Below are 23513 nucleotides of genomic sequence, written 5' to 3'. Positions count from 1 at the left end.
CAACCTCCCCCAGTACTAGATCCGAGGACAAAAAAAGACGATGTAAGGGTACAGTCAAAACATTCAACCCCATTCCTTGTACTTTAGTAAAACTCCCAGTATGGGTATCAGATGAGGCCATCACATAAACCTCAAAATGCTGTAGTCCCCAAATCAGAGCCAAAGCCTCTTTCTCCACGATGGAATAGTTCCGCTGGCAAACACTGAACTTCCGGGAAAAAAAACTAATAGGATGCAGAAAACCGTCCTGCCCCCTTTGTAGCAAAACAGCACCAGATCCCGGACGAGCCCCCACTTGTTACCAACTGGGCTCACAGTGGTAACAAAAGAGGGAGTCAAATACAGGATGAAGTATTCCCATTCTCTTTATTTACCGAACTTATTCAAAACAAACTCATAATGGGGTCTGAGTGTGTAAAATATCAGTAGTGAAATGCTGTGAATGGTTGTGTGAACATGTGTGCAATGCTGTTCAAAAATGCAACCCAAAGCTTAACAAATTATAATTACCGTGATGGTAAGAGAAAATGCTGCCCAGCCAGAGGAGAAAAACCCAGGGAGTGAGTCTGGCAAAAGCAGGCTTTATAAGTTAAGCCACTCCCACCTCTGCAGGTGCATTACATTCTCTCCTAATCACACCTTATACAAACAAACTGAGATGGCAGGCCATCACACAACTTTAAAACATTAAAGAGAAAGTCGGGCTGATTCGAAGCAAAATATGAATAAATGAGGAGCAGATCGGGACTTTTGCACCGTACTGTATGCTACTTCCTGATCTGCTTGCTAAATAAACACATCACCACATCCAGCTGTCAATCCCAGGACTGAAACGCCCACCGAGGCTCCAACACATCTCACCGTGTCCCGTTCGGTGCGTTTGTAGGACATAATGAAAAATCTATTTCTCCTTTATTAAATTAATTTACAGATGTATCTATCATTTAGTACCTGAGCCTCTGAGCACACGTGTGGAGAGACGAAACAGCAGCAGAGTTACCAGAAGTGTGACAAACCATGACTGTAAAATGTTAGGACGAGTTTTGGGCTGACAGCCTTTTCTGTGAGGAGTTCCAGGTTATGGAACGCGCCCCCAACAAACTTTAAGACTTGATAAAGACAAATCAGGCCTGCACTCACCTTTAGTATTGTAATTTTTTCCATTTGGGTGGCAAAACGGTAGTTTAGATTGAATGTATGGACAATGCTCTTATTTCAGACTGAATTTTATTGACAGCATGGAACGTATTTTATTTAGTTTTGGTGTATATATACGTATTTGTATTTTGTCTGTATATATAAATAAATAAAGGTACATATGTGGAACTTTTAATTGTCACAATGTAATATAATCTGTGTATACTTTCTTGTTGTGTAAAAGCCCAATTAGGGACGGGCTGAAAATTAGCCTTGACTAAAAGCTGCATTCTTGTCCCTATCAAATCATATAAAATACAATAAAATAAAATAAAAAAAATGCTGCCCTAACAGGGCTTTAGGTTTTCCTGCTGTTTTGAGGCGAAATTCAAAAAATCAAAAGAGGATATATTAGTGTCCTCAAACAAACAAACACACACACACACACACACACAGACACACAGGAAGAAGAGGGTGGGGCAAGCGTGGGTCTGTAGTTGAACACACACACACACACACACACTTTTTCTTGAAACTTGTTGAACGAGGAGAGCTGCATTTCACAGGGTGGAGGCTCGGGAACTGTTTGTTTCTCTGCTGAAAGACAAACAGTAACGCTGCAGCAGGCAGGTCACTGTTAGCACGCTGTTAGCATGGTGCTAGTGGCAGTCTGGACGGGATGGCGACCGTTCGAGACCTTCGGGTTACGTTTCAGGCTTCGTACAAACAGGAATCTTTTTCTTTTAGCAGAACTGCAGCGGTCACGCCGTCAACTAAAGATTTCTGGGAGAGTGTATGAGCTAACGGTGAAGATATGTTTAAAGGCTCAGAAAAAAAAAAAGAAAAAAAAAAAAGCACCCAGCGTTCACGTTTAGAAAGTTACAAGAGATGTTAAAAGGTTTTAACGGGAACAGACCGTAAAACTTTGACAAGATTACGTTCAGGTATTAATCTCTACTGTGGCTTTTAGTCAGACAGTCATTTTTATTGTGTTTGTTTTTCCATTATTTAGCTTCGGTCTTATTTGTGGTTTATCTGGTAGAATTAATGCTGTGTTAGAAAAATGAAAATTTCCAGTTTATTAATAAAGTTGTTTTTGTAAAAACACATTTTAGACGACAAAGGGAATAATCACTTAGTTTTAATCTTAGCTGGATATTGCTGGACAGAGTTTGATATTTTTATGTTAAATTTGGAATTAAAGGCAAAACTTAATTTTGACAAACATTATCAGCTTGACTGGCTTCCTAAGAGCCAGTTGAGTGAATGCATCATACACACAGATCTAACTAATGCTGGTATTGCATATTATAGAAAAAAATGTAAAAAAAAAAAAAAAAAAAAAAAAAAAAAAAAAGAAAATAATAAAATTTATATTACATTTTAAGAAATTTACATCTGAAAGGATTAATGTAAATTAACTTTATTGTTCCAGTTTGAATAAATTTCAATAACATTAAATTAAATTTTATGTCTTTTAATCTTTCTGTGTGGTGTCCTGCAGGCTTTCAAAGTGTCCCTGCTGCAACAGTCTGAATCAGGTGTGTTACAGCAGGGACACAAGGAAAACCTGCAGGACACAGACCCTTGAGGACCAGGACTGAGGATCCCTCTCTAATTTTATGGATATATTCCCATAATGCATTACTGCAGGTCAAACGCTGTTTGCACAGCGTATTGTCTTAGTAATGAAGAAAGCAACGGATTTAATGTTTCATTTATTACCTCAGTTGGACGACGTTTACTTGCTTTGTTTGCATGTTAACTTAAACAGGTATAAATGCATAAACAATGCTTGGGTCCAAACAGCTCTCTTTCACTCATCCAGTCGAACCAAAACAGTGCCGACAGGTTTTACAAAGGGAGGCCTCGTTTTCCCTGTTAAAGCCTCATTTTATTGTTTTCCTGTTCAAATTCAGAATAGATTTTAAATGCGGGGCGTTACATTATTTGAGAGAACTTGTTGCACCGCACGCCCTTCTTCCCAGAAAACTGGCTCTTTATATTACAAGAATCTCAAAGTCAAGAACCGGGTTGAGATGTTACCTCCCTCTGTTGTTCTAATACACATATCTGAAATCACCAACACTGCTTTTCCAATCCTGCTTTCTTCCTCCTTTATTTATTTTATTTTCATTCTTTGATTTCACATTCTTAAAAATCTGTTTGATAACTATTTGTTGCAGGGAATTTAAACAGTCAGGCCTCTTTGTGTTCTTTGTTGTCCTGTTTCTTCTATAGTGTGGCTAACATTTCCATCTTCTTAAAAACGCTCCAGGATGTCGTCCAAGATCACAAAACAGTACAAAACGTGACAAACTGCTTCAAATGATTCTGGTACTTTGCATTCTGCGTACATTTCCTGCTATGTGTGTGTTTATGGGACCTACAGCAATACTGTCTTTATCATTTTAATGTTTGTGCTGCTGCTACAATTCAGTTTGCCTACAGGGATAAATACAGTAAATCTTAATTCTAATCTGAATTCTGGCCACAATCAATCTTCCTGAAAGAAAACAGTAAAACATTCATGGCTGCCGTGAATGGAGAAAACTCAGAAATACTCATGCCGTTACTTACTTGACACCAGGAATATCCAGCATGTTTGTGAGTCCCGTCCAATTGATCTCCAGAATCTGACAGACACAGAAGTATGGTTTTAATTTAGAACAAAGGAAGACACAGACGTACTCCTAATACTGTTTAAATGCTTGTTTTAACTAAATACTTGTACAAATTTAACAGTTTACATCTCCAAATGATTAACTTGTTTTATTTTCCCATCTCAAGCCAAAAGGATTGGGAATGAGGATGCTAAAATTCTCCTTTCAGCTCCTTGCCAACTGCGTCATGACTCAGCAGAGCAGCAACAGCAGCTCAGATCAATCGATCTGATAATCGATACAGCTGGACAAATTGGGCTAACATTAGCGCAGACAGGAAGCGTGTGCCGAGACGCTGCATCTGACCATCTCAGGGAAAAACAATACTTAAATTATCAGCTGCGACTGGAAATGATAGCCGTCTCTGCAACAAAAGTCTCCACCGCCTCAATGTTTTGTTTCTAATTTTAGAAGGTAAACCAGCATCACATGCACCACTTCCTAATGGAGGTAGTGGCGACGTCTCAAATTTATATTTGAGGCACATTTGAAGTAGCCATGGCACAAATATGTCTGGTATTATTCCCCAACTATGTAGTTTGTAATCTCTTACACAGTTTGTGGCGATATTTCAGAGTCTTAACAGCCCATGAATCATAAATATGAGACCCTGCCCTGCTTTATTAATCCTTTATTCTGATGGAGGAAATCTGGATGGTGCAGCTGTGTTTGAATCAGAAAGAAGTGGACAAATAAAAAAGGAGAAATGAATCAATCAGTACAAGCAGGTGTGCTGCTAGCCATTTGGTTGCCCTGAGCACAAATGTATTGCGCCATTGATACACAAACTTTAATGTTCTGTTATAGCAGATATTTACTGTGATATGAAAAAGTAAAAGCTTTTAAAAAATAAAACTATTTAAATAAAATTGGCATTAATTTAGATCAATAAAATTTACCGCTGCTACAATAAACTACAACCATCCTGACATTTAGAGAGTGTCATTGAACATTTCAGAAGCTCAGAATTTACAAACCTGTCAATCAAAGTGACTACCGATAGTCTCAGTAAAGGTCTGCGATTGGCTGGAAGTTAAAGGGGCATTCCTGTTAATGTTTTTAATTTGTGTGTGCGATTTTCAAAAAAAAATTATAATTATTAGTGTAGTTGTGTTATTATAAATAAAATTGTTGGGAACACTAGATCACACTTTGTCATCCAGAGTAATTAATTATTTATAACCCTTTAAAGCCCAACCCATAAAAAAAAATGGTCAGAAAAGTAAATTTTTTAAATTTGGTACATTTTTATTTGGTAGATTAACTAAATGTAACAAAAGAAAATTACATTTTCTTGTGAGGATATTTACCATTTCTTACTATGTTATATATCAAAGTTATTACAGTGTAATTTTCTGCTTCCTGGTTTCTTATTAGGCGGCAACAGGATTTTGAGCAAGCATCCATAAAGTAATGCAAAATGTCTCTCAGACTGTATGCATCGAATCTGATATGTTTGTCTTTATAGGGTTAATTAAAAAATGCTGTGATTATAATTATAATTGACCATTAGCCTAGCAAAGATTCTAGCCGTTTATATCAACTATTTGTTTACCTAAAGTGCAGACTGAACACTATGGTGGGTAACTCTGATAACACATTCTTGTTGGAATCTTAACACTAAATTCAGTCATTTGCTTCCTTCTCAAAAGAGAGGTGCCTCAACCAGGATTGTACTGTTCAGAGTGGGAGCTTAACCTGGTTTTATAACCCAGTTACAAGGCCTGTATACTGGAACTTAAACTGGGTCATCTGAGAGCAAGGACTGTCAGATGGTATAAAGAAGAGTGTTTGCGTATTAACTAGAAGGTCTTATTAATGACAGATTTAAATAATGATAATGGCTCATACCAAATTTAAAGACTGCCTCTTTTGTTCAAGCTTAACACTGCAAAGTTTGACACACCCTGGATTGGCATTTTTGGTGAATTTTGCAACCAAACAAACAGCAGTTATCAGATAGCCTTGGCTTGCCTTGACGGAGGAATCACACACATTCCAGACACACCCTGATATCCGACACGGCAATCACTGTAGTTCAAATGTTACAAACAGCAGTAATAACACGCAAAGCGTTAATGATCATTAGTTTAAATTATAAAACAGTAAATTCAAGAAGTTTATTAGGAAAACCTGCTTATTTACAGTTTTATTATTTAATAGTGTAGAAGCAGCAGTGCAGAACTGAAAGTTAATTTCACAAATGCTGAGATAGTTTAGATTCCACATACTGCAGTGTACTGTACAGTCTGCCATCTTTGACTCAGTGCTTGATGTAATCATACCAGACATGCAAGTCATAAAAAGAAAAGTCCTTGTCATCGCACCGTTGGAATCACTGGGCTGGAATCACTGGGCTGGAATCACGAAGAACACGTTTTGAATGTGTTAGAATGGGAGATTTGCAACCTGAATTTGCAGAAAGGCCTGAATGATGTGAAGGTTTCCAACAGAAGGCAGAAGTTTATAATGGTGCAAGTGAAAAATTAGGATTAATGAGTCCTAAAAACCTGCGATGAACTGGCGAGCTGTCCAGGGTGTACCCTGCCTTTCACCCAAAGACTGCTGGGATAGGCTCCAGCACCCCTACGACCCTTCATTGGACTAAGCCGTCAGGATAATGAATGAATGAATGAATGAGTCCTGAAAACGTTAATTATTGAAACGTTTCACATCAACAACGTCAAAATGTCTTAACTGAACTGGCATTGCCTCGGGCAGAAGTGCAGTAAATGCCAGATATCTGGGCGGCACATGAACACAACATGCCGAGTGCGACAACACGAGTGGGGCGGGGTCTAATTTAACTTCATCAGTAACGCCTGAAGACACGGTAAACTTTGAGAATATCTTACAAGTTTGTTACATGTGGTGTCCAGAGAAAGGAAAGGTAGCTTCTGATAAGTTGTTTTAGATTAAACAAGTTGAACAGATATTCCAGTGAAGATATTGATGATGCCATGTAACGTTATGCAATCGGTCCCAACGCTACCGTAGGCTATGTGTTACCCACTAGCTGAAATTTCAATTGAGTATGTTATAACATTTTCAAACAAGCACAGGAAGAATAAGGTTACAGTAAAAGTTGTATTGTAAATACCTCATTGGTATGAGACACCTTCCTTATTTGACCGTTGGGACCGACACGACTACAAACTTTTGGATGTAAAGCACTGCATCAGCTGAAATGTGTCCTTGGTAAAGACTATTGTTTCCATATACAGTACCAGTCACATACTTTCCTATTGAATCCAATGTGTAATCAGTGTAATCAGAATCCAGACTGAATGTCAGACATTTAGGTTGCACTGTAAGTCATGGACAGAAGCTCCAGAAGTAGGAGTGGTATGTTCGTTGTACCATTAGACAATACAAACAGACCCACTCTCCCATTGCTGAAATGGTTTCCTGTCTGGATGTAGCTGAGATAGAGTCAACAAGCAGCAAATATCGAGTCTGAATCAGACAAAGAGGTATTTTTACCCCAATAACAACAAATTAATGTTCAGAGTAATCAAATCCATTAAAAACACAAGGAAGAAATCAATGTTTTATATTGTGAATCACTTCAGTGTGTTTCTTTTTAAACTGACATGAACTGACTTTTCTCCATGTTCATCCTCACACACCCATACTGGATGTCTAGTCCATGGGCCAATCACCAGGCTCATGTTGGGAAGGCACCCAGCTCAAAATAACACCAGTCCACCCCCATTAAAGGATGATAAACTGGGTGCCAGCATGTATGTGGACTTCAGGTGGACTTGTGATGCACTACTATGACATTACAAGGTGAAGGTCTGCCCACAGTAAATGTCTGAAATGAACAGAGATTGCAAAGCTGCTAAAAGTTGTAATAGAGGCTCAAAGTGTCAGACGCTGGAGATGCTGGCAAGAAAGTAAACAATCATGGAAAACTGTAAAACTGTAAAAGCTAAATCCTGCATGATATTAACCTTAAAATATTCTGATCAATATTGCTGAACTCAACATTCATCTTATGAAATCTCAGAGTATTATGACACTTATAGGAAAGGAGACGTGCATCTTTCTGACGCTTGGTTTAAACCTCCAGATATAAATCGTGTAGAGTACTGCTGCTCTGTCAGGTGGCCACAGGAAGAGAAAAGCCAGACGGGATTCCACAGAACAATGAAAATACAATTTATCAGAAAAAAAAATGTTTGCTTCTGCAAACAGCAGCCTCCATAAAATACATTAGATTACACAGAGTAGCGAAAACTGATTCTCTGAGCCATTTATCTTTTATTTCTATGACTTTACCAAAGGGAAGTTGGGATTATAAAAAAGCAACATTGTAAACCAGACTTGGTTGGCAAAGAAGTTCACTTGGACTAAATGGATCATTTATCCATTCAGGCTACGATTGACTTCTTTTACAGGATTAACAGTGGCCTCAGTGCTTCAAAGTCTTGCAGTTTTCAGCAGAACCTGGTGTGTTGGGGACATACAAGGAGAGAAAGTGGCCAAGATGTCAAATGGTCTTCCCCTTTTTCTTAGGGGATTTCACTTCCTCTTAATTTCCTCTTATGTTCTTGTATCTGATTACTTTCAGTGATGTTTTGTCCTTTATTTGGGACCAGTTTGGGTCACGTGACAATAAAATGCCATACATATGAAATTAGAAGCACTCAGAGCGCGCAGACCTCTGCTGAGCCAAAGGATCACTTACCTGGGAAAAACCTCAGGAGACCCTACAGCCTAAAGCACACTTCAAGCACATATCTTTATCTAGTTCCCTCATAGAATAGTCTTTAAGTTCTGAAAGAAATCAGCTTTTTTTTTCCTTTTTTTTAATGTAATGGCTGCAATCTGTGTTAGCTGCTGTTGTAATTAAAATGGACCATGATGTCATTTTATATAGTTTTGCCTGATTCTGGGCATTATCCATCAAGTTGGAAGCTCCAATAGCAAAATTGCCCCATCTCTCAACGCTTTCAAATATTCCTGGATTCACACAGTGATCCGGATCGCCCCAAAAATCTGATCACTTGTTCCTTATTCTATTTTTAACATTTCCTGAGAAGGTAATCAAAATCCAACCATAACTTTTGGAGTTTTGTTGCTAAGAGACAGGAAAAGGATAAACCTTCCTGGGTTTATGTAAAGTCCCAAAAGGTTGCAGATGATTTGGCTGTTTGGAATTTCTATGAAAGAGTGAAAAAGGTTGATTTGTTGCCAAAACACTGCAGCTGCAGAAACATGTTGAAACATTGATCACCATCCCAGCCAAAACCACACAACTCCAGCTGTGAGAATCCTATGAGTCAGATGAATAGAGATTAAAATGGCTACATCACCATGGCAAAGTATGAACCCCAGAAGATTATCCAGCCTGAGAAAGTCTGATTAAATCAGTTCTTTACAGAGTAAAAGAGGTTCTCATCACGATGTGGTGGAACGGGAGATTCTCATGGTGATGAGGTGGAACGGGAGATTCTCATCATGATGTGGTGGAACGGGAGATTCTCATCATGATGAGGTGGAACGGGAGATTCTCATCATGATGTGGTGGAACGGGAGATTCTCATCATGATGAGGTGGAACGAGAGGTTCTCATCACGATGTGGTGGAACGGGAGATTCTCATCACGATGTGGTGGAACGGGAGATTCTCATCATGATGAGGTGGAACGGGAGATTCTCATCACGATGTGGTGGAACGGGAGGTTCTCATCACGATGTGGTGGAACGGGAGGTTCTCATCATGATGTGGTGGAACGGGAGGTTCTCATCACGATGTGGTGGAACGGGAGATTCTCATCATGATGAGGTGGAACGGGAGATTCTCATCATGATGAGGTGGAACGGGAGATTCTCATCATGATGAGGTGGAACGGGAGATTCTCATCATGATGTGGTGGAACGGGAGATTCTCATCATGATGAGGTGGAACGGGAGATTCTCATCATGATGTGGTGGAACGGGAGATTCTCATCATGATGAGGTGGAACGAGAGGTTCTCATCACGATGAGGTGGAACGGGAGATTCTCATCACGATGTGGTGGAACGGGAGATTCTCATCACGATGTGGTGGAACGGGAGATTCTCATCACGATGTGGTGGAACGGGAGATTCTCATCACGATGTGGTGGAACGGGAGATTCTCATCACGATGTGGTGGAACGGGAGATTCTCATCACGATGTGGTGGAACGGGAGATTCTCATCACGATGTGGTGGAACGGGAGATTCTCATCACGATGTGGTGGAACGGGAGATTCTCATCACGATGTGGTGGAACGGGAGATTCTCATCATGATGAGGTGGAACGGGAGATTCTCATCACGATGTGGTGGAACGGGAGATTCTCATCATGATGAGGTGGAACGGGAGATTCTCATCATGATGAGGTGGAACGGGAGATTCTCATCATGATGTGGTGGAACGGGAGATTCTCATCATGATGTGGTGGAACGGGAGATTCTCATCGTGATGAGGTGGAACGGGAGATTCTCATCATGATGAGGTGGAACGGGAGATTCTCATCATGATGAGGTGGAACGGGAGATTCTCATCATGATGTGGTGGAACGGGAGATTCTCATCATGATGTGGTGGAACGGGAGATTCTCATCGTGATGAGGTGGAACGGGAGATTCTCATCATGATGAGGTGGAACGGGAGATTCTCATCATGATGAGGTGGAACGGGAGATTCTCATCACGATGAGGTGGAACGGGAGATTCTCATCACGATGAGGTGGAACGGGAGATTCTCATCACGATGAGGTGGAACGGGAGATTCTCATCACGATGAGGTGGAACGGGAGATTCTCATCATGATGTGGTGGAACGGGAGATTCTCATCACGATGAGGTGGAACGGGAGATTCTCATCATGATGTGGTGGAACGGGAGATTCTCATCATGATGTGGTGGAACGGGAGATTCTCATCACGATGTGGTGGAACGGGAGATTCTCATCATGATGTGGTGGAACGGGAGATTCTCATCATGATGTGGTGGAACGGGAGATTCTCATCATGATGTGGTGGAACGGGAGATTCTCATCATGATGTGGTGGAACGGGAGATTCTCATCACGATGAGGTGGAACGGGAGATTCTCATGATGTGGTGGAACGGGAGATTCTCATCACGATGTGGTGGAACGGGAGATTCTCATCACGATGTGGTAGAACGGGAGATTCTCATGATGTGGTGGAACGGGAGATTCTCATCACGATGTGGTGGAACGGGAGATTCTCATCATGATGTGGTGGAACGGGAGATTCTCATCATGATGTGGTGGAACGGGAGATTCTCATCACGATGTGGTGGAACGGGAGATTCTCATGATGTGCAGCAACTGTGTGATGCTTCATGTCAACAAAGAGAAAACTCTCTGATGCCACGGCAGCTCCTAGGGCCTTGGGTGACTGTACTGTACTTTTTGCTCTTTATTCCTTTCATAACAGGTGTGGAGACTTTTTTTTTTGCAGTTATGTGTTGATCTTTTCTTATCATCTGACTACATGTGACAGCTGCTACTCTGGATCCTGTTTTCCCATTTAAACAAGCCAGGAGTGAGACTGACACAATACTACCTATAAACGATGACAATAAACACAAGACGTAGTCATTGTATGAAATGGAACCATATGCTGCACTGCAATCTAACATCTGCTGAGAACAAAAGCAGGACATGCACCATCTGAGCTAAACTACAAAGACAAACTGGTTTCCTTCTGAGGAACACCAGTAACTTCCTGGTGAGTCACATTGTCAAACCACAGCTGTCAACCCGGCACTCAGGTATCCTGTCAGAACACGACTGTAGCTCTGAGGGAGGAGAACAGGGCGGAGTATTCACAAACTGTCTTGTTTTAATACACTGAGACGAGATAAAACAGTTTAACATAAAAAAATAAAGAAAAAATGACAATCCTAAAGTTTAATGTGATGTAATGTCATGCAAGTCTTGTGCGACTTGGTGAAATTGTGTTCTTATTGTGGATTTTACAGAATTTGATCAAACGGAATAATCTCATCTAATCTCTGTGTTTTAACCGCATGTCGACGTAAATAATACCCTGGTTGACCGAGTCAGTACAGGCGTCTCTGCTCAGCGAAGCATCTAAAGGAAGCTAAACGCTTTAACTAAAACCTGCCTCGACATCATCATCATCATCATCATCATGAATATAGCTGTGAAACTGCACTTTGCCAACTTTACCACCGACTGAAATACCTGCAGAAAGTCAACCTGGGTACCACATCCGTCAGAGTCACGTCGGTATTTTCTCCAGTTAAACTCCAACAGATTAAACTCCACACAGCTGATGACAGACTAAAGGCCTGTACGTATTCTGTCAGAACACCAACGACAAAGTTCAAAATAAATGTAACTGTGCCACCAAAACAAGTCAGAAACCCTGATTTCTAAGGTCTAAACATGCCAGTGGTGCCCCTCTAGAGCCTCAAAACGAGATACAGCGGAGGCTAAATCAACATCTCGTAAATATATGAACCATTATAAACAAAACTGACAGCTCTGTGCTTTCTAACATACTTCTAGTGAAATAATGTGGCAATCTTTGATTCACATTTCAAAGACTGACCAATGAAACGTTGGTTTGCTGTTTGTTTTGTTGCAAATATGATGGTATGGACTAAAGATGAGTTTGCTGACTAAAAACCATGAAATATGTTATTTTTTTTCTAAACTTGTCAAAGACATCTTGTGACGTAAGGCGTCACAACATCAAAACATCTCCAAAACGCACCCACCAAGCACGCATCAAACAGTTTGTGAAGATGCTCCAAGTGTGCACCCCGAAGACGCGCCAATGCAAATCAGCCTAACATTCCACAGTTCTGAAAGATGAGCCAAAACACATGAGGCTCTCTGCTACAACGAGTTAGAGGTTTTAGCCACCGCAGAGCCTTTTGATTGGTCTTTTAATGATGCACCTACAAAAACTAATGTCATCCAACATGGTGGAAAGTTGCAGCATGCAGACAACCGAGGAAACAAACTGAGGTGCAGATCAGGATGCGTTTCTTTCCATTCATAAAACACATCACTATACCTCCCATGGGAACATTTTCACAAGCAACATGATTATAATGCTGAACAAAGACACAAAAACTTAAAATATTACCATGGATTTAGCATCAGAAAGTAAGAAACAGCCTTAGATGCAGAACAAAAGTCTGTGCACCAAATAAAAAAAAAACCTTCATCTGCAACATTTTGCTGTTAAATCTTCATCAGACGGCCTGAAACGCAGCAAGTTTAACATCCAACCAGCGAATATAAGCTGCTGCATTTCTGCAGAGATAAAACTGAGTCCAGCTTGATTAAACGATTAAAAGCCGAGGATCATTCCTGTCTGCTTACATCAGCCTGAAAACGCAGGTTTCCTGAAAACGGGATAATCTGTGTTTAGAACTTTTCCTCTGAGAGTCCGTATCAGAGCCTGAATCTAGATGACAAACCTTCCTGAAGTGCAGGAAGGAAGAGAGCAGTCAGGAAGAGCAGATTAAGGAGGAGTGGAGCTCAGCAGCTTTTTAAAAGACTGAAGTGGAAAATATTACGTTTTGATGAGCTCTGCAGCACTAGCAGAGATTTAAGTAGCAAATACACACAGACAGGATCAAAGTTACTGACAGTTATGACCTAAAAATCACTTAAATAAAGTCATTTTATCATAAAACCAGGAAATTCAGCATAATAACTGATTGCAGGATGGATGAAAAAGTGTCACTGGAATGAGAGAGTGGTGTAAAATCTACTCACGGGTTTCTTGAGGAAAAATGCGGTCACGGCTCCGATCAGAGGCAGGTCCCCCAGCAGAGGGTCCAGCACCACTCGCAGTATTCCATGAAGCTGCACAGGAAAGCCAGACATCATTAACACGTCTCTGCTAAACATCTTACTGTCACAAATCCCGTCCACAAGTTATATGTCAGACCAGAGGGTCACGGTGTGCAAACAAGCCCAACATGGCGCCATCTGACTGGTTCTGGACAGCAACAACGGTGGCTTTATGGGATATGCACAGATGTTAAACCAGGTGAGAAAAAAAGACAAACATCTGGCATCAAGTCCTTCATTTGGCTTTAAAAAAAAAATAAATAAATAAATAAAAAAATCAGATTATCTATTTATTTATTTTGATCGATTTCAATTTTCTTAAGAAAAAAAAAATGCCTTAAAACAAATTGCATGAAAAACCTTTTATTCCTTTTTTTAATATCAATCTTTTATTCCTTTGAAACCTTTTATTCTTCTTCTATTACAATAAAAATATAACTAAAAAAAATAACAGATGTTCAGTATCAGCATGTTAGTCAGAGAAAGTGGCAACTTTTATTTTTATTTCAAAAGTTAAATATTGCTTTTGTGAAAAAACTGAAGTATCAGATAAAAAGAGACAAGAACGATGCAGACGGCCTTTTAAAGGTAAAGCGGGGAACAAAACATCAGACACCAAAGATGGAAAAATTTTAGACATCATTAAAAACTGTTGTTTTAATTTGATTTTAATCACTTTACTAAAATAAATGTCATGTTTTTACTCTCTTTGAATTTGCCGTTTCTATCTTCTGGTAGGTACTCCACATACAGTCCAGCTGCCATATTTGTACTATGGTGTCCCTGAATGGACGGATTCCGTTTGATCGACGCCAGAGCACCGTTTGGGACAAGTAATAACCTTAAATGAAGAAGAGATATCAATAAGAGTTTATAAGTTACCAATTTTGGCCACTGACGGCCACCATCCATTCACAGCTGAACCTTACATATAAAGTCATTTCTTTACCGATCTTTTTAATTTGAGGTGTAATTTATGAACATGTTAAGCTAAAGTGATTTAAAGAGATCAATTAATTGATGTGGGCATGATTTAGCAGTGAAATAATGTATTTCTGGCTTTAAGGCACTTTTTGTATGCTCAGATTCTTGTGTTAATATGAAAAACTCCATTACCCATGATGCATTTGGACAGCTAATTAAGAGCAATGCTTTCCCTGTAACATGTACATGAAGTTTGTTCACTAAAGTTGATGTTGGACTTCAGGCCAGACTCTCCTATCATCCTTTGTTGTGTCCACAGTGAAGCCAAGAAAATCTCCTGTTGGGCTTTATTTTCGTTTTTCTCCAACGCAGCCAAAGCGACTTGTTCAGTTCATGCCTTTTCTACGTCTTTTCTCACAACCACACGCAACTTTTCACAAAGACACTTTGGGATTTCTTCCAGATCTTGCATCAGATCAGAACACCTAACCACAAAAAGCAACACTAGCCATGAGCGAACAGCTCGCTGGAAGGATGCACAACATCGGCAGAACAAACACACACACACACACACACACACACACACACACACACACACACACACACACACACACACACACACACACACACACACACACACACACACACACACTTATTAAGAGATAAAACCACTCCTAACATCACGGTTGTTGCTTCAGGCTTTTGCATGACAAGCCATGACTGAATCAGCTCTTTGTTCACAGATATGACTCTGCAAGAGCAGCTAACAACAAAGTAGACCTGAACATTGATTAAATGATCCACTGAAAGCCAATCTACCGGGACACAAGCTCCAAAACGGTCCAAACTGAAATGAAACACTGTGTGGGCATTTCTCATGCTGCAGTGACTCACAGCTCAGACATTCGACGGCCCGTCTGCAGCACCAAATTTGGTCTCAGCCGCTCTGAGTAATCGAAAAGCAGCTCATGAAAATGGACGCAGTGGAAAAGGTTGAAAATGTACGTCTGTCTGTCCGTCCGTTAGCCCACCGCTGCCTGCAGGAGAGGCTTTATAAACCAGCTGCTGCTGTTCATGACCCATCACAGGCCCATCACCATGACAGCAGGAAGAAAAGAAAGCTAGAAGTATGGCTTATGATTTAAGCATCAAGCTGAAGCCTGAATGAAAGGAGCTGAGACTGCAGCTATAAACTCACACAGAAGGGAAATATTTACAGCACTTCATAAACGCTGCTTTTTCTCTCAGTAAATCAGACCGAGTCCCATCTCTGCTCATGTTTGCTGCCTTTCTGATCCCTGAAAAGTAAGTAAGGTCCGTTTTACACCAACAGCTGAGCGGAGAACGTTTTCTCAACCAGTTCTGTTACATAAAACTATCTGTGCACGGTTCCCAGGTCAGGCTGCTGCTTCAGGCTGAAGGAATGAGGCTCATTAAGCTCTTCACATGTCTGAGTGTTCAGCGCCTGCTTCCCGTTCTGCTGGATGGTCCAGACAAGCATCCCATGGGTTGGGTTTTTATTTCATCTGGAATGGCTGAGTCACAGGTATGTATGTAGTGTACTTAATTTTGTCTTTTTTTTCCCCACAATTAACAAATAACTATTCTTTAAAAAATAATTAAGTAATAATTTGTTATTACTATTGTTAGTAATGGTAATAACAATTATAATAATAATAATATATATTTAATCATATATATTAATAATGTATATTAAAATATATATTAATAATATATATTAGAATATATATTAATAATATATATTAGAATATATATTAATAATATATATTAATATATATATTAAAATATATATTAAATAATAATAAAAATATATATTAAATAATAATAATATATATTTGATGATGATGATGATGATTCAAAAGGAATTTATTATATTTTGTTAACTAAATTTTTGTGGGGGAAAAAAATGAATAAAATGACTAAAAATTACTGTAAAAACAATAATTCATGTTTTATTATTAATAACTTTTATCATTCATGACTTTCTCTTTGTCAAGTTGATAAATCTAATAAAATCAACTCATATTTGCCAACAGCAGGAAAAGAACAGTCATTACTGGATTCCCAGTGAGCTGCTCTTTGTTCTTACTGGGTTTGGTCAACCAGTCAGATCAACACGTCTCCGCGCTGCAGACGTACCTGGATACTTTTGATTCCAGCTCTGCAGTAGTACTTCCTGATTTCCACGTCGATTTCTGTGTTCCCGACAAAACTGAGAAGAAGAAAGAACAGCAGTAAACATGACAGCAGGAGAAATAACCTCCTGAATAAACAATATTATCGCAGTTTCTCCACGATCACAAGTTACTTTTTCATTTTTTGGGACAAAAAGAGTCATAAAAGAAGTTAACGTGCATAACTGTGAAATCATGTAGGTGAAACTGCGCGAACAAAGCTAAGATGTGTGTGTGAGCTAAACATTTTTATGTGTGTATGAAAGCAAAATCAAATGAGAAAAAGAGGCTGCAGCATTTTACAGACAGTAAAAAGTCGAGAGATTTAAACTCAAAAATCATGCGACACACACACGAGTTCATGGCTGTAAGAAAGTTTTATTCAATCTTGTGACACAAAGAATGTCAACAAGCTTGAAATGAGTCATTACTGATTAGGTTTTAACGCACGCTGAGAAGTCGTGGTGATCTGAATCTCCTGTTTGAAAGAACCAGACAGACATTCAGATAAACTGGATCTGTTGGCGGAGGAGTACCTGATCTGCAGGTCCATGATGACCTGCCTCTTGTCCACATTCTCCGTGTAAACCTTCACCCCGTTGATTCTTGGTGGCTGCAGAAAGACGAACAAAACCTTTCAGAATGAGCACGTCTTCCTCTTTTTGCACATGTCAACGTCAACACGCGGCCGTGCGGACGGGATCTCGTCACCTTGTCGCCCAGGTCGACCTTGGTGAAGCAGAAGGAGCCGAGATGAGCGTTGGCCTGCTTCACCTCTGGCTCGATGGTCTCTCTGAGCAGCTTGTCGGAGAACTGGCAGATGAACGGCCACATCTGCTTCACCGTCTGGGGGGAGGCGGGGTGAAGGGAGACAACGGGGGAAGGAGTGTGATTGTTAAACTGCATCCAAACGCTACACGGTAAACTGAAGCCAGAGGTAAAGTCATGGAAACTGTAGCTGGAGCTGCTGGGGAGCATCAGGTTTAACGGTTTAAACAGCACAGCGAGGTCGAGATGGTTTTTGGTGCTGATGTGGAAGATGCGACATCATGCATGAAACAAATACTAAATTTATTCAGAACTAAGCTTGTATTAATCAAACACATCTCATCCATTTTCTGCTGCTTATTCGATCTAGATCAGTCCAGGCACTGGGAGGAAAAGCGCTGGTTCTGCATCCTCCTTCCCTGGTAGGCGTTCAGGTTGAACCACTTCAACTAGTTCCTTTCATTCACTGTGCTTCCATCACACCTAGAACTGCACAAAAACTAAATATCACAATAAAATTTAAAAAAAAAAAAAAAAAAAAAGCTAATGGAAACACATGCATTTCTAAAAAAAAAAAAAAAAAAAAAAAAAAAAGTGTCAAATATCGCTAAAAAATGTTTATATTTCAGACATTTTGATACAGAAATATTCTGCAAAAGTGTCATGGGAATTAGCATCTATGTGTCCCCAGACATGCCGTAGGGGGTTATGACCAGTTGATTTCCAGTGAAGATGGTGTGGTATGGTACAAAAAACAGCAAATTTCAGAATTATAGAAATGAAAATGAGGTAGAAAAGCTTCAAAAAGCCGAAGCAAATTCTTCTCAACAAGCAGAAAAATCCAAAATAACGCTACGTGACTTGCATAAGCTGCAATTTTTGTAAAATCTTGTGATTTTACAAGAACAGAGGCTTATTCGCTAAACCCGCAAATCGCAATCGTTTGTCAAAACTTACAAATATTGCTTTGATATTGTGGAAAAATGGAAATGCAGCTGATGTCAAGGAACAGTCTGAGCCCCACCTACATAACAAAGCTCCTCACTCTTCATCTCAGGCAGATTTTGGTCATTCTCCTCTTTCCAGAAGCTTAAATTGATCCTACACTGTGTATATCATCTGGACGATAGAAAATGTCCATCGTTTCATAAAAAGCTCTACTGTGTACACCACATCTAGCTGCTTTACTGCACTATTTTACATCAACATGTGCTTTACAGCATGCATGCTGCAATACATTTAGAAACATGAAGGAAGACGGGAGCAGACGTGTTTCAGAGCAGGATAATTCACTAAAGATGAGCAGCCAACCCAAACTGATCAGCTTGTTCCTAAAATAGGAAATTTCTGTCTCATGGATGCGGTTTGGATATAAAAAGACCGACATGGAACAGACAACAGACTAGCTCACAGTCCCAACAACGGACTCCGACACAACTAACTCATTTTATCACCTGCGCAGGAATCAGGATAAAGAATACAGGATGAAGAATAGAGTCAACCAGCAAAAGCAGCGTCAAGTGGAGGCGAAAGCTCATAATAAACTCCAGACATAAACGCTGCAGCAGGTATTTACCTGTGGAACGTCATACAGTCATAGTTCCCCCAGATGGAAGGAGATCACTGCTGCTGTTGCCTAGCAACATCTGATACATAACTGACTAATTGACACAAATTACACAAACAATTTTATATAATTATGAGGTTATAAAATGAGTTATATCTGGATATGAGAGATCAGCCCTATGGATCATTTATATTCATCCTAAACTGGAACATTTCCTCAACATTTAGTCTAAAATGAAACCCTTTCCACACTCGCTCTCATTACTTCTATGTTTCTCCCTCAGTGCCGCTACACCTCCATCTTTCTCTCTGCAGAGTAGAATCACCTGGTCAGGGTCTCTCAGAGCTCCAGATTCACATCCTATTTATAAGCCCTACCTGTCCCAGCTTCTGCCTGCTAACAGGCTGCAGCGGACGATGCTGAGAGGTGGAGGAGTGTGTGCAAGCAGAAGAGATGAAATGTGTGTGTGCATACCTTATTGATCCACTCCACTCGCTCCACGTCTGGATAATGGACCTGGAATGCAGACAAGAAAAGGCTGGAGTCAGAATTATGAGGAAAAAATAGGTTAAATAAAGCTCCTTTCCAGCAGAGTCACACTGAAATCTGTGCAGCTTCTTGTTTTAAAGGGTATTTTTCAGCATTTAATCTGACACAAGCTTCATTTTACCCATTCAGACCTGAACATTTGTTGTAAAAGTACATGTAATCTGTACCAAACCTCCTAAAAGCAGAGCATTTGCTAGATGGGATTGTAAAATTTCATTTCATTGTTCATTTTGTTTAGTTACTGACAGACCTCAATGAGGTGGATTCTTCGTTAGGGGTCTGGCAGCATCCTGTTCGCTGAAACAAACTCAATGAGACGCTTCTTTTGTTTCTGTTCTTGATCACCTAAATCCCACCTAAAAGGTTCCCTAGCGGGATACAATAAATAAACTTTCACCACTGGGGGGTTGGGGATTCGCACATCCAACCTGGAAGTTAGCTTTAGTTTGGAAGGGGAGTTGATTTGCAGGAAAGGCTTTTCATAAACCAGTAAAATCTCAGCAGTGACATGAAATTAAAACAAAGAAGAGTCGAAGCAAACCATTCTGATGAGGACTGCAGTTATCATCAGCTGCTTTAATGTGGATTATATAATCAACTCTGTTAAACTGAGTTATCTTTGGATTTCAGTGGAGTGGATTATAACTGAACAGGGATTTTTTTTTAAAGGTCTTGAAATTGTTTAATGACACTTGTAATTGGATGCGTCTGATTTTAACACAGTGCTGCATGATTTGGTTTTGTCCCTTTTCTGTCATCTTTCAGTAATATTACAATCTCTGGATGAAGAAGCCCCATAAATCTCAGCTTTTCTACACTGTGAAATGTAAATCAGCATCTGTCCAAACAGCTTTTACTCCTCCTCATCTTTCCCTCTAAGAGACTAAACCTCTCTGTGATGCTTCAATGCTCTTTTAATATTAATCAAATTATTATTACAAATAAAATACATTCAAATTAAAATGTTTAACTATTACAAAAAAATTAAATAAAATAAAAATTAAAGAACAAGAAAAAAATTAAAATAAAATAAAATAATAAATAAATTAATAAATAATGAAAACGTACACATTTATTGCTTTTTATTGAGTCTAAAACATTTTTGGCAAATACTTGATAAATACTTTAAATAAATAGTTAAAATAATCTAAAATGTTTAAGACAACATTTTGCTACGAATATAAATTATTTTTGGGAACACTTGCATGCAGATGACAGTTTAAAACTGTAAAACAAAATCCACAGAAAGTTAACCCTACTCCCAGAAACGTGCATTTCTACAGAGGAGTGGTATAAATGCATATTTCACATATTTAGCACTAAACAAGTGTACAGGCCTACAGGCATCAGACGACATACAAGCAGCATGAAGGCTAAACAGAAGAAAAAAACCTGTGTCAAACCACTGTAATCAGTAAAATAAAATAAACATGGTTTGATTTAAACGAATCAAACATATATTTTATAAAACTGAAAAGGCTTGATTTTTATTGTACTTTATTAGAATAAATTTAGCCTTGTTTAAATAGTATTTTGTTCTGCTACAAACACACATCACAGGCCAGTCCAACAAAGGTTAAAAAAAAAAAAGTCCACATTGTGCTTTTAATTATTCAGCAAACTTCCTCCCTGTGATTACAGCGAGGCTTTGCTGTAAAGCCTAATGACTACAGATCAATACACACTCACTCCTTTGTTTTGGTCTGATCTTACTTTTCAGCTCTTTTCCTCACGCTTCGCACCAGATCTCTTGGAAGAAACGTCACACACACAACACGCCTTTTAAAAGGTCATAAACATCCACACACACTCATGAACTGGCATCAACACAGCTGTGAAGATGGCAGCGGGCCTGATAAGACATCCATGTCGGTCAGCTCTGATGTAAAAACTGAAGGTTTGACCCAGTGAAGAAAAACCAAAGGGTCTCACACAGGAATAGTTTTCATCTGGAAGGGAATAGGAATGGGAAGTAAGCCAATAAATAGCTGTCATTTCCCAGTGCGGTCAAAATCTCTTGTTTGACCTGAGAGTCATGACAATTCGCCCTCTTTCCTTTTTTCTTGTAGGGATGACTTCCAACCATACAACCCTGATTCACTTTAATTCCACCCTAATCTACAGCACTCCACCACGCAGCTATCATTCATGACGGAAACGAACTCCAGGACCCAAAGCATGCCGACTACCTGAGAGGACTGAGATCAGCTCGTCACACCGACAGCGTCTGAAAGGCTGTCAGTGCAGCAACATCACAGCTGTAGAGGAGGGCGAGGAGTCCAATCACACACACCTGTTACGTAACAAACACACCGAGACCATCCTGCAGAATTCTGCAGCTGCTGTGCAAAAGCAAGAGCATAAGCATGGTCTGATCAAACAAGCTGGAGCCAGGAGGACAGGGAGACTTTCTGTTTGCGGTTCCTCATTTCACTGTTTTGCATTTATGCAGATTTACCAGCAACACATCAAAGACCTTCATACAGACAAGTAAAAACCACCAAAGCACATCCCTAACCATCCATTACTGCACAACACAAGGACCACGTCATATGTACACATGAAAATATATTTATTCAGATTTACAGCTTTTCTGAAAGCTGTAAAATGGTTTGTTTTATTTATCATCTAGGGTGTGGCGTTGTGACATGCTAACAGAGCACAAATATCAGAAATATTCAGAGAGAAAGACAACAACCACCTAACGGTTCTTTTAAACCCCATAATGAGGTCCAGCGTCACCTCCACCAGGTAAAGCTAGCATGACTATGATCATTTTAAATGGTAAATGGACTTGTACTTCTATAGCGCTTTTCTAGTCATGCAGACCACTCAAAGCGCTTTACACTACTTGTCACATTCACCCATTCACACACACACTCATACAACACACTCATACCCCGATAGGCACATCGGGGGGGCATCTTGGGGTTCAGTGTCTTGCCCTAGGACACTTTGGCCTGTTGGGGGATCAATTCCAGGCTTCCCCTAACTTTCCAGTTGAAGGACAACAGCTCTTCCTCCTGAGCTACAGCCGCAGAATAACTGAGCAAAGTGCAAGAAGTGCTGTCACAAGACAACATGACAGTAATTTACAACATGTAAACAGTTTAGATCATGTGCAAACAAACAAGCCCCATAAACAAACTGAGGAAATAGCTGACAAACAAAATGTAGAGAAGAACAAACAGGGCACAGGACCTGCATGGTCTAAACCCAACCGTAACTGTTTATCGAGTGAGACTTTAAGTAAATTCTTTACAAATGAAGCTGAAAATGTGACAAAGAACGGAAACAAGTTCATCTCTTCAGCAAAATGGAAACATTTGACTCTTTCTGAGCTACAATGACGCTGCATCTTTCAGAGCAGGGAAGGATCAACGTCTTACACCATCCATCTTACCTCGCCAGAAACACTTAACCCTTCAGCTTTCCAGTGGAACAATGCCCTCTTTATGTACAACATTTAACACAAAGGGTGAGAATGAAGCAGTTCGCTGAAGAGCTGACAACCAACTCAGTCTTGGACTCATGATGACACAGTCTGAAAGTCTGATTCACTGATTCCACTTACATCCCTTTTACCTGAATTAAACTAAAACTGCCAGTTAGATCTAAAATAAACTATTTTTCCAGTTTCATTATAACATATCAATGATGCAACAAATGAAACTAGAAAAATTAATGTAATATGTTCTCTTTATTTTGGTTTTATCTTGAGTGAAAGAAGGGAAATGAAGAAAAGTAACTCAGTCAAACATCAACATATACTTGTATGATCATTGGTGTGAGCACTTCTGTACAAGCAGAGGCTTTTTGTAATTTGCTGGCCTCATAAGTTCAGGTATGTTAACACAAAGACATCAGCAATG

The 23513-nt window shown here is 39.7% G+C and overlaps 1 protein-coding gene across 2 annotated transcripts in view; it reads right to left on the bottom strand.

Annotated features, from left to right (window-relative positions):
• LOC306758204 (extended synaptotagmin-2-like) overlaps positions 1-23513 on the bottom strand; it is a 69287-nt gene that overhangs the window by 30443 nt on the left and 15331 nt on the right. For both annotated transcript variants that reach the window (XM_079243434.1, XM_079243435.1), the window contains exons 3-8: positions 19567-19608; positions 17469-17603; positions 17294-17370; positions 16723-16795; positions 13561-13650; positions 3718-3773 (exon numbers count right to left, since the gene is read on the bottom strand). In XM_079243434.1, coding sequence (XP_079099560.1) covers positions 3718-3773; positions 13561-13650; positions 16723-16795; positions 17294-17370; positions 17469-17603; positions 19567-19608 — 473 coding nt within the window. The remainder of the gene's footprint in view (positions 1-3717; positions 3774-13560; positions 13651-16722; positions 16796-17293; positions 17371-17468; positions 17604-19566; positions 19609-23513) is intronic.

This window comes from Telmatherina bonti, assembly GCF_933228915.1.
Source record: "Telmatherina bonti genome assembly, chromosome: 7".
In the NCBI taxonomy this organism is placed as follows: Eukaryota; Metazoa; Chordata; class Actinopteri; order Atheriniformes; family Telmatherinidae; genus Telmatherina; species Telmatherina bonti.
The sequence above is the reverse complement of the archived record's forward strand: the minus strand, read 5'-3'. Positions and strand labels throughout refer to the sequence as shown.